This window comes from Taudactylus pleione, unplaced genomic scaffold, assembly GCF_031769625.1.
Source record: "Taudactylus pleione unplaced genomic scaffold, aTauple2 ptg001186l, whole genome shotgun sequence".
Lineage (NCBI taxonomy): Eukaryota > Metazoa > Chordata > Amphibia > Anura > Myobatrachidae > Taudactylus > Taudactylus pleione.
In genome coordinates, this window is record NW_028285587.1 from 351,065 (window position 1) to 363,403 (window position 12,339).

The following is a 12,339-nucleotide window of genomic DNA, read 5'->3' on the forward strand; positions in this document are numbered from 1 at the left end:
ATGCAAACAAGAACCATATGCTGCAGAGTGGGTGAGTCAGAGTCACATACAGTAATAGGAGGGACAGCTTGCAGAGGCCCAGCTGGCTTTAGCTGCACATATTATAGGCTGGGGATATACAGACTGGGTACAAACAAGAACCATATACTGCAGAGTGGGTGAGTCAGAGTCACATGCAGTAATAGGAGGGACAGCTTGCAGAGGCCCAGCTGGCTTTAGCTGCACATATGATGAGCTGGAGTATTACAGACTAGATACAGGCAAAGGCAAAAAGCTGCAGAGTAGATGAGACAGACTCACAGACAGCACTAGAGTTGCAGTTTGCAGAGTCCAGTAGACAGGAGATCAGGTTCAGGCCGTGGAATACAATCCAGGGAAAACAATGACCAGCAGGGGGCATGGTGAGGGACAATAATAAATAGTCTGTGAGGCAGGTGCATGTGGTAAAACAGGGGAGTGATATTAACTCCTGCATGTGAGGAGACAATATCAGAATGCATCAGCAGCACCTCTGGTGGCACAGAGGTACTGCAGGCCAGATACAATATAAAGGACAGTGTCCTATCACTGATGTAAATTTCCAGTGGTGCAAAGAGGATTTGATATGTGTCTGGAAGGAATAAGACCCCCGGCTAGGAGAGGAATATTGGTGTAACCTTATGCAAAACAGCGTAGTGTGACGGCAGCTGGGTCACAGGAACCTCTGAGAGACACTGACTGGGGCTCTATGGCTGGGGGCAAAGGGGAGGCTTACTGGTCACTTAGTGTTATATGTCTGTGTTATATGTGTTCTCTGTGATTTATTCCTAGAAAGTCCTGCTGGGAGGAACCAGTCTTAATTACACGTTCTGTATTCTCACTGATTCACTGAGGATGGACAAGGACGGAAGTCACAGGACTGAGAGGATCTTACATCATATCCTGGAGATCATCTGTCTGCTGACTGGAGAGGTGAGAGGGTCTGGGAGTGTCACAGTGATATCACTTATATCTATAGTAATAAAACATGGACATGACTGGAGTTGACAGGGATCTGGGAGTGTCACAGTGACATCATATATCTATATAAATAATACAGGGACATGACTGTGGAGGTGAGGGAATCTGGGAGTGTCAAAGTGACATCATATATCTATAGCAATTAATACAGTGACTGGGGAAGTGAGGTGGTCTGGGAGTGTCACAGTGACATCACTTATATCTATAGTAATAATACAGGGACATGACTGGGGAGGTCAGGGGATCTAGGAGTGTCACAGTGATATCACTTATATCTATAGTAATAATAATAATTGTGTGTGGTAACAGGGGAAGGTCCTGGAAAACGGGGGAGTGGATGTGCGAACACAGGTATGCCTGAGTGTCAAAGCGGCGTTCTTTGGGCGTGCATAAATAACTGTCATTAGACATACGCCGGGAGCCCAACACCCAGCATCCTGATCGAAGGGATGCCACGCGGACTGGGGAGGTGAGAGGATCTGGGAGTGTCACAGTGACATCACTTATATCTATAGTAATAATACAGGGACATGACTGGGGAGGTGAGGGGATCTGGGAGTGTCACAGTGACATCACTTATATCTATAGTAATAATACAGGGACATGACTGGGGAGGTGAGGGGATCTGGGAGTGTCACAGTAACATCACTTATATCTATAGTAATAATACAGGGACATGACTGGGGAGGTGAGGGGATCTGGGAGTGTCACAGTGACATCACTTATATCTATAGTAATAATACAGGGACATGACTGGGGAGGTGAGGGGCTCTGGGAGTGTCATAGTGACATCACTTATATCTATAGTAATAATACAGGGACATGACTGGGGAGGTGAGGGGATCTGGGAGTGTCACAGTGACATCACTTATATCTATAGTAATTAGACAGGGACATGACTGGGGAGGTGAGAGGATCTGGGAGTGTCACAATGACATAACTGATATCTATAGTAATAATACAGGGACATGACAGGGAGGTAAGGAGTTCTCAGAGTGTAAGTACTGATATTTGGTGTCTCCCCCAATACACAGGATTACACAGTAGTGAAGAAGACATCCAGTGATTTTGAGACACCCAGCAGCCATCCCTGTATGTCAGGAGGGCTCAGCAAGACCCAGAGCCCTATCACGGTGCCTCCACCTCACTCACTGATACATGAGAGACATAATGACCAGAAGATCCTGGAACTCACCAATAAGATCATTCAGCTGCTGACTGGAGAGGTGACCACTGGGAATGGGACATTATACAGTAACACCAGGAGATGTGTCTGGGTGAAGACTGGAGAGATGACTGCTGGGAATGGGACATTATACAGTAACCCCAGGGGATGTGTCTGGGTGATGACTGGAGAGGTGACTGCTTGGAATGGAACATTATACAGTAACACCAGGGGATGTCTCTGGGTGATGACTGTATCATTGTGTGTGTCAGGTTCCTATAAGGTGTCAGTATGTCACTGTCTATGTCTCCATGCAGGAGGAGGAGTATATAGAGGAACACAAGTGTCTGTACAAGGACTTGATGGAGAATCACCGGCCCCTCACATCACAAGGTAAGAGGAGACTGTCATTTATTGTACAGGGGAGAGCAGGTATGGGGGCCCCCTATATACTCACATAACCTGATTTATACAATGTATTCAGTCACTGTGTGTCTCCTACAGATGAACCCAGTAATAGAAATACCCCGGAGAGATGTCCCCATGCTCTTTATTCACAGGAGAATCACAGGACCCCAAAGGAGCATCAGGTAGGTGGGATTTTGGGTCTCCCCAATAGATCAAATTGACTGTCACTAGATGATCTGTACAGAATCTGTGTGTCTGTTACGCTGATATTATATTGTGTAATTTTAAGTAATGACATCAGACATTATGCAATTTTTTATTCTCTGATTTAATTAGGGTGAATATCTGATTAATATTAAGATGAATGATATAGAGGGAGAAGAAGAGACGTATGTGACTGTTGTGAAGGTAGAAGATACAGAGGGAGAAGAAGAGACGTATGTGACTGATGTGAAGGTAGAAGATACAGAGGGAGAGGAAGAGACGTATGTGACTGGTATGAAGGTAGAAGATATAGAGGGAGAAGAAGAGACGTATGTGACTGATATGAAGGCAGAAGATATAGAGGGAGAAGAAGAGACGTATGTGACTGATATGAAGGTAGATAATACAGAGGGAGAAGAAGAGACGTATGTGACTGATATGAAGGTAGAAGATACAGAGGGAGAAGAAGAGACGTATGCGAGGGGTGATCAGCAGTGTAAGAAGGAGGAAATCCCTACTGATATCAGCACAGGTGAGTAATGAACATTAATTACAGAAAAGAGTCACATATTCTCATTGCTCAGTCACTACAACATTCTCATATCCTACACTCTCCTCTGTAACTAGAAACTAATGAGGAAAATGTGTCTGCCCAGTGGGGTAGTAAGGAGCCATCAGCCCCTATTATACTCCTATTCACCCCCTCTCATCATGTCACTGTGTGTTACGAGCCCAGAGATCTGACCAGTCTCCTCCCCACACTCTCTGGTGTATCTCATACATCAGGAACCATCAGCCCCTATTATACTCCTGCTCTCCCCCTCACATCATGTCACTGTGTGTTACCAGCCCAGAGATCTGACCAGTCTCCTCCTCACACTCTCTGGTGTATCTCATACATCAGGAGCCATCAGCCCCTATTATACTCCTGCTTTCCCCTCACATCATGTCACTGTGTGTTACCAGCCCAGAGATCTGACCAGTCTCCTCCCCACACTCTCTGGTGTATCTCATACATCAGGAACCATCAGCCCCTATTATACTCCTGCTCTCCCCCTCACATCATGTCACTGTGTGTTACCAGCCCAGACATCTGACCAGTCTCCTCCCCACACTCTCTGGTGTATCTCATACATCAGGAACCATCAGCCCCTATTATACTCCTGCTCTCCTCCTCACATCATGTCACTGTGTGTTACCAGCCCAGAGATCTGACCAGTCTCCTCCGCACACTCTCTGGTGTATCTCATACATCAGGAGCCATCAGCCCCTATTATACTGCTTGTCTCTCCATCAGATTATGTCACTGTGTGTTACCAACCCAAATATGCTGTATAGTACACACCACAACGCACACGTCACACACACTTCACCTACTCACACACAACCACACATTCGTCATTGCACAATGTCCCAGTCTCTGTGCTTGGATGTCTGTACTGTTGTGCTTTAATTGCTGACCTGTCTCTGTTTTCTGCTCTACCCTACAGCTGTCTTCTTTTTTTGCTTTTTCCCATCTGTCCTACACCATTCCCCTACCCTGTCCTGCTGCCTCCCCCGCTCTGTCCCTGCACCATTCCCCTACCCTGTCCTGCTGCCTCTCCCGCTCTGTCCCTGCACCATTCCCCTACCCTGTCCTGCTGCCTCCCCGCTCTGTGCCCTGCACCATTCCCTAGCTCCGTTCTTCTTCCCCGCTCTGTGCCCTGTGCCATTCCCCTGCCCTGTCCTTCTGCCTCCCACGCTCTGTGCTTTGCACCATTCCCTTACCCTGTCCTGCTGCCCCCCCCCGCTCTGTGTCCTTCACCATTCCTCCACCCTGTCCTGTTGCCTCCCCCGCTCTGTGCCCTGCACCATTCCCTTACTCTGTTCTGCTGCCTCTCCTCTCTGTGCCCGGCACCATTCCCCTACCCTGTCCTGCTGCCTCCCCCGCTCTTTGCCCTGCACCATTCCTTTCCTATCGCTCTCCTTCCCTCTCAGCGGTTATATACAGTGACTCATTACCCTAATTTAATAACATGACTCTGGTGGGGCTACTCTCCCTGAGGATGACCAGAGGACCATATAGAAGCTGCTTGTGCTACATATATATCCACCTGGAGAACTTTGTGTAGTGTGGACGCAGTTGTTGGTAATTAGCCCACAAGTCTCCTGTGTGTATGTGTGAGGGCGGTCTAGATGGATATTGTGGTTCACCAACGTCACTGGCTAATTAAGAGCTTCCTGCTCTGTGATGCTGACTAGGGAACGTTACCCAGGAAAGTCTGCATTTGGGGGAGATATACATTGGTGATGTGCTATCTGCCTGTCCCTGGGTCTATGACATGTGCTGATAACGTGCTTGTGCCATTTTATGCCAATATTTTATCTGTTCATCAAGAGTCTTATTTGTAGTTTGTACCTGAATATTAAACCTATTCATTCATAATAGTTACAAGGTGGTGTAGTGGTTAGCATTGCTATCTTTTCACACTAAAGTCATGAGTATGATTCCAAACCAAGGTGCTATATGTGTGGAGTTTGTATGTGTTTCCGCCAACCCTCCAAAAATCATAGTGGTTGATTTTCTTCTGACACAAATTAACCCTAGTGTGTGTATATGTGTGTCCATGTGGTAGGGAATATAGATTGTAAGCTCCACTGGGGCAGGGACAGATGTGAGTGACTAAATATTCTCCGTAAAGTGCTTCTCAGTATATCTGTGCTATATAAAGTGCTTCTGAGTGTGTCTGTGCTATATAAAGTGCTTCTCAGTATGTCTGTGCTATATAAAGTGCTTCTCAGTATGTCTGTGCTATATAAAGTGCTTCTCAGTATGTCTGTGCTATATAAAGTGCTTCTCAGTATGTCTGTGCTATATAAAGAGCTTCTCAGTATGTCTGTGCTATATAAAGTGCTTCTCAGTATGTCTGTGCTATATAAAGTGCTTCTCAGTATATCTGTGCTATATAAAGTGCTTCTGAGTGTGTCTGTGCTATATAAAGTGCTTCTCAGTATGTCTGTGCTATATAAAGTGCTTCTCAGTGTGTCTGTGCTATATAACATGCTTCTCAGTATGTCTATGCTATATAAAGTGCTTCTCAGTATGTCTGTGCTATATAAAGTGCTTCTCAGTATGTCTATGCTATATAAAGAGCTGTGAGTAATAATAATAATACAGTTATTGTATTTCCAGCAGATGGACGCACAAGCAAGAATGACTTGGAGGGAGATCTCATCTTGTCTACAGATATTAAAATAGAAGATAACATCACACAGGAATCTCCAGGAGATAATCCCGTTATGCTAAATATACATCCAGTACCTCACAGTGTGGATATATTATCTGACCCCTCTAATTCTGAGCAATGTTCTCCTGATACCCCAATTTTTGTTACACATAGTGCAGCTCATACACCTATTAAACTATTTCCCTGTTCTGAGTGTGGGAAATGTTTTACTCAGAAATCAGCTCTTGTTATACATAAGAGAAGTCACACAGGTGAGAAACCATTTCCATGTTCTGAGTGTGGGAAATGTTTTAGAACCAAATCGAGTCTTCATGTACACAAGAGAACTCACACAGGTGAGAGGCCATTTCCATGCTCTGAGTGTGGGAAATGTTTTACATACAAATCACATCTTGTTACACATCAGAGACTTCACACAGGTGAGAAACCATTTACATGTTCTGAGTGTGGGAAATGTTTTACACAAAAATCAGCTCTGGTTACACATCAGAGAAGTCACACAGGTGAGAAACCATTTCCATGTTCTGAGTGTGGGAAATGTTTTACATATAAATCAGATCTTGGTAGACATCAGCTGTCACACAGGTGAAAAGCATTTCTATGAGCTGATACAAAACTAAGTTGTAGCAACACTGCAGTCACACAGTATTTTAACATTTTAAATTATCCATCTTGGATGTACAGCGCTAGTGACATCTAAACAACAATAAATAACTAATATAAGGCTTTATAAAGATTAATTAAAATTTTGTATAGTATTTAATATGAAGACTCGGGCGGTGACAGATTTTGTCTATGCCATCAGGAAGAGATCTGGATGTTCTAAATGAATTTGCTCCACCCAGATGGTTTAATTTAATCAGTCAAACTCATCACTATTACCTGACATCTCTGTCCAGATAGACAAGAGCCCCTTCACATAGTCCTACCTACCACCTAGATATTTGTTATACTCCTCTGTATGACTCCACTTACCTAATATTCTACCTTTCTTCAAGGTCCATAGGCTCTACCGGGAGACCTTCGGGTTTTGATGATGGGAACCAATCCGGGCACCACGCAGTTAAAGCTTTCAGCTCCCAGGTTGCCTTGGGTCCACTCTCCCTATACATCGAGCCAGAGGCTCCTCAGTTTCGTTGGTGCCCGGCCGGAGTCGGGTCACCATTTTGTAGGGGGGGGCTGGTCATCAGCCCCTAACGCTTATTTCTTGATTTTATTTTACAAAGACTAGAGCGCACAGCAACAGACTGTCTGTGTGACGTCTGCACTGCAACTCTGTCAATCCTCCGGTACTGCGACGCCAGTACTGATCTGGGAATCTCGGCGGGCATCTAGGGGTCAGCGCTAGCCAGGGCCCCCGGAGAGGACCTAGACTGCACCCAGACATCAAGGGACAGGTAAGGCGGATCACCGTTCGCGGTGACCCATGTGTAATGGCAGTCGACACCTCCAGTCTAGGGAGGTGCTGGGTGTGGACGCAGGCTCCGGCCATCGCATTTAACTTGACCACCAGGGGACATGTTGGTGCAGGAAACCAGCGTCCCAGGACTTAATAACCGTCCAGGGGAGACAGCTTCCCTGTTTAAGCGGCTCCTCAGCTCAGCGCGCCATTCCACTGCGGTCTGGCTTCTCTGAGCTGCTCTCCTCCTCCGGACACGCCTCTGAGGTCTCTGGCGGCCATTTTCTAAGGTGCAGTCGCAGTTCTCCCAGGACAGTGCGTGGTCTGGTCTCCCTGTATACCTCTCGCCAGGGTCAGCGTATGTAGCGCTATTTCCTACCAGACACTGCGTCTGTGTAGTTGAGTATAGTGCCGCTTTGCAGCGTCTTTCCTGCATTGTATGTGACTAGTGCTATCTGTGTCTTTTTTTTCTATCTGTCAGCTTTTGGCTACACTCTTTCTCTCATTCTGCCCTAATACAGGTGTTGTTAGGGTGGTTCATATCTGACCTCATATATATATATATATAGAAGAGTGGTCCGGCACTCTCACTTTTGTGTATATTAATTGCTGGGGTGTTTTCCAGGGTAGCTTTGATAGTTACCCACAAATATATTTACACTATCATCGTGTGATGAAAGGAAGACACTCTCCAGACTTGGCTTTGAGTTTGCAATATTAATCAGTTTAATAGGACATACCAAATTAATTTGCCAACGTTTCGGTTCATTAAGAACCTTTGTCACGGCATCTCAGTATTTCTTAACATCAGCAAGTTTTAACTAAAATTGGGGTACATAATAACAACATCAGCATATGGTCTAACAGGCCCTATATTATTTACCCAATATGAGTTTTACTGGGGAAAGAATGTAATAAAGCCTCCTTGTGGGCGCTATTTAAACTGAGACGCAGTGCTGGCAAGGATGCTCAGAGAAAAGACATACCTCACCTGACCTATGGACCAACAGGTAAGACGCTACCAGTTAATGGTAGCAATACACTGGCACATACATACACCACTGTCAGTCTGTTAAGCTACAATCTACCAGCAACTAGTTTATAGCAGCCATGCATTGGCAGATGCATATACTGCCTTCAGGCAGTCAAGCTCTAATATAAGTACTACAATTGTATGTTATATGTAGCACCACCATTCCCTCACAGGCTAATGTTATCTCACCTAGCAACTTGGTACTAGTGGTGTTAAGCACATGATGAGTATATACTCTGGCAGCAATAGTCTAAATACATGTATATAGTATCCTTCTGTCACTATGGAGACGTGCATGTCTATTCATATGTATATATCTGTGTATGTATAGATTTGTGTACCAGTCATTGCATGTATAGGCTTTATTACATTCTTTCCCCAGTAAAACTCATATTGGGTAAATAATATAGGGCCTGTTAGACCATATGCTGATGTTGTTATTATGTACCCCAATTTTAGTTAAAACTTGCTGATGTTAAGAAATACTGAGATGCCGTGACAAAGGTTCTTAATGAACCGAAACGTTGGCAAATTAATTTGGTATGTCCTATTAAACTGATTAATATTGCAAACTCAAAGCCAAGTCTGGAGAGTGTCTTCCTTTCATCACACGATAATAGTGTAAATATATATATATATATACGCAACACAATATTTGTGAGATCTGTCACATACTGTTGTGTACTGCACTGTGCCATATTTAGGCAACAGGTTCCTGCATCTTACCTTAGCATAAGACAGGACCAGTATATTTCTGCCTGTTAGTATTTATACATACTTGTGGTTGCTTTATACTCGGGGCCTGATTCATCGCTCTGAATCAGGATGTGTTGTTTTTTTTTTTTAAACCAGGCCGCTCGCAAAGCTGTGGGTGACCACCCACAGCTTGTGCGAGTGGGCTGGAGCCCGTCGCGATTATCGCGACCATCGGGCTTGCGACGAGACCCTGGGGTAGGGTCTCGACTGCCGCAAGCCTGAGTGGACTTCCTGCTCTAATAGAGTTCCTAAGGGAACACCTGCATTTGTGCAGCAACCCTCCCTACCTGCCTACAAAACGGGGCGAGCTGTCACTCACCATCGACAGCCACTTGTAGCGAGCCCCGGAGCGACTGAACTTCAGTCGCTCGCCGGGGCTCGCGCACGCCGGACGCAGCGTGTGCGCAGAACATAAACATCGGGCCACTTGTGAGCGGCCCTGAATCAGGCCCCAGTACCATATTGTGTGTCATTTTACCCTGTAGAAATGGCTGACACGGGCAATGCACACATTCCTGTACCCATGCCGCAATCTTGTAGATATGTACTGCAGTTTTCAGTGAGGAGGATGTGGTTCGGGATGGATTATGTGTGAGGTTTTATAACCCTCCAGGTTCCTTGAACTCCCCAACATCAGTACGGGAGCCACCTTGGGCGACTTTTTCGCATATGTTGGCCTGTATTGTGGACCGCCTGGCGGTCCCGGCTGTGTTTTCCCCTATGGGGGTACCACAGCAGCTCATCCCTCCCTCACAGGGACTGCCACTGGTTATGCAGACCCCTCCTGTACCACAGCAGGTGGTCATTCCTTCTATGGGATTACCACAGGGTGGATCTCCACCATCAGTGGATGTTTTCTCTATCTCAGTACAGTGTCTTGCAGCAACCTCTCCTCTTCAGACCATGTTGCAGAGTGAGAAACCTGTTAGACCAGCTAAGCGTCCTGTGTTGTCATCTCAATCCACACAGCTGTCAGATGTCATCTGATGACGGAGATGTTGCTCATGCCTCTAACCCCAACTCCCCTCGTCATGAGGCGGAGCCTAAGTCAAGGATTATATTCCTGCCCTGGTGCGTGCGGTCAGATCCGCATTGGTTATAGAGGAGATGAACCAGCCCCTTTTAAACAGATAGAGGAAATACTGCCGAAGACACTTATCAGATCAGCTGGTGGATCTCATGGCTGATACCTGGCAATCGCCTGGTACAAGGTATCAACCTCAGAAACGTTTGACCTCATGTTACCCATTTCCTGAGGTTCATTGTAAGAAGTGGGAATTACCACCTCCGGTGGATTAACCCGTTACACGGTTAATTAAAAGTGCAACGTTACCTATGCCTTCCATTTCTTCCTTAAAGGATCCTATGGATAGGAAGGTGGAAACTTGCCTAAATTCTATATACTCTCTTTTAGGAGCTGTTGCCCAGCCGTTCATGGCTATCTCCTCGGTAGCTAAGGCTATAGAGAGTTTGGCTGATACACTTGAGGACCTTGGAAGTTCCAGAGAATCAGGTGCAGTGATCAGCCATATTAGGGATGCGGCTGCATATATCGGTGAGGCCACTCTGGATGCTAGTCTACTTACATCTAGGGTCTCGGCTGCGGCCATGTCTGCTCACCATTCCCTGTGGCTATGATATTGGAGCGTGGATGCTGATCTAAGAAAGGCCTGGAGGCCTTACCCTATAATGGAGAGATTTTGTTTGGTCCAGACCTAGACAAGATTGTTGACACGTTGGCCAAATCTGCATTTCTGCCCTTAGCATCTGCTCCTGCAAAGTCTCGAAGCTCCTCCTTTCGGTCCTTTCATACCCAAGGAAAATCCAAAGGACAGTCCTTCCCTAGGCAGTCCGCTGCCAAGAAGACTGCCAAGCCTAAGAAACAGGCCTGGAGCACTAGACGCCCGGCCTCCAAACCGGAGGATAAGCCTGCAGCCTAACGGGACGGGGCTCCCTCTAGGGGACCCCAGAGTGGGAGGCCAACTTCAGTTCGCCCAGTTCTGGTGGCAAACCACCAAGGATGCTTAGGTATGAGAAGTGGTTTCAGGGGTAAGTCCTCTCATTCCTTTGAAGGCCTCCCCGCCAATTTCTCTGCACAGGCCCTCCTTCGTATAAGAACAAGGCCTTGCAGATCCAGAAAGCCATACAGTCCTTGCTGCAGGCAGGTGTAATTGTACCAGTTCTGCCATCTCAACGAGGGACTGGATATTCTCTCTTTCTGGATCAGAAAACGAATGGGTCTCATTGGCCTATTCTCAACCTCAAATTTCAACAAGTTCCTCAGGGTGCCAAGGTTCCAGATGGAAACCTTACGATTCATCATACTGGCTATGGAACCTGGGGATTACATGGTATCACTGGACATTCAGGATGCTTACCAAAATTATGGCTGTCATGGAAGCCCACCTGCGGAGTCAGGGTATCCAGCTCCTACCATATTTGGACGACCTCCTCTTGTTAGCAAGTTCTCCAGAACTACTTCATTACTACCTCCAACTGACAGTTGCTTGTCTACAAGCACACGGGTGGTTAATCAATTGGAAAAAGTCCACCCTACTTCTCTCACAGAGAATGGTTCATTTGGGAGCCCTTATGGACTCTCACAAGCAGAGAAAAGATCTCCATGCTGCAGCTGTGAGTACGCAGATGTCTCCGCAGTCGCCAGATGTCAGTCCACTCGGCTATGCAGGTTCTGGGATCCATGGTGTCCACATTCGACATGGTGGAATATGCTCGGTTCCATTCCAGGCCCCTGCAGGGGCTGATCCTCCAGGTGGAACAGATTACCCCACCGGATCAGAGCTCAGACGATAGTACTTTCTCCGGAGGTGCGTCTGTCCCTTTCCTGGTGGCTACAGACATCTCGTCTAATCAAGGGTCGCCCTTTTTGGATCCCGGACTGGATACTCCTAACAACGGATGCCAGTCTCCGGGGATGGGGCGCAGTGACCGGTCCACACTCCTTTCAGGGCCAGTGGACAATGGTAGAAGCATCCCTGCCCATCAACATATTGGAATGTCAGGCTATGTACAGGGCCCTCATGCTGGCAAAGCACATTCTTCAGGGAAAGCAACCATCAACCATCAAGGAGGACTCATAGTCGGGCAGCAATGTCAGAAGTGTCACGCATTCTGACGTGGGCAGAAT

General features: G+C 46.5%; 2 protein-coding genes across 4 annotated transcripts in view; one reads left to right on the forward strand and one right to left on the reverse strand.

Annotated features, from left to right (window-relative positions):
- LOC148451064 (uncharacterized) overlaps positions 1–12,339 on the reverse strand; it is a 75,611-nt gene that overhangs the window by 24,461 nt on the left and 38,811 nt on the right. The gene's annotated exons all lie outside the window — the stretch shown is intronic.
- LOC148451065 (uncharacterized) overlaps positions 1–12,339 on the forward strand; it is a 67,496-nt gene that overhangs the window by 4,027 nt on the left and 51,130 nt on the right. Inside the window, exons 2-6 of the mRNA XM_088462327.1 lie at positions 811–951; positions 2,482–2,557; positions 2,669–2,754; positions 2,909–3,308; positions 5,949–6,576. Of these exons, the coding sequence (XP_088318453.1) occupies positions 811–951; positions 2,482–2,557; positions 2,669–2,754; positions 2,909–3,308; positions 5,949–6,576 (1,331 nt within the window). The remainder of the gene's footprint in view (positions 1–810; positions 952–2,481; positions 2,558–2,668; positions 2,755–2,908; positions 3,309–5,948; positions 6,577–12,339) is intronic.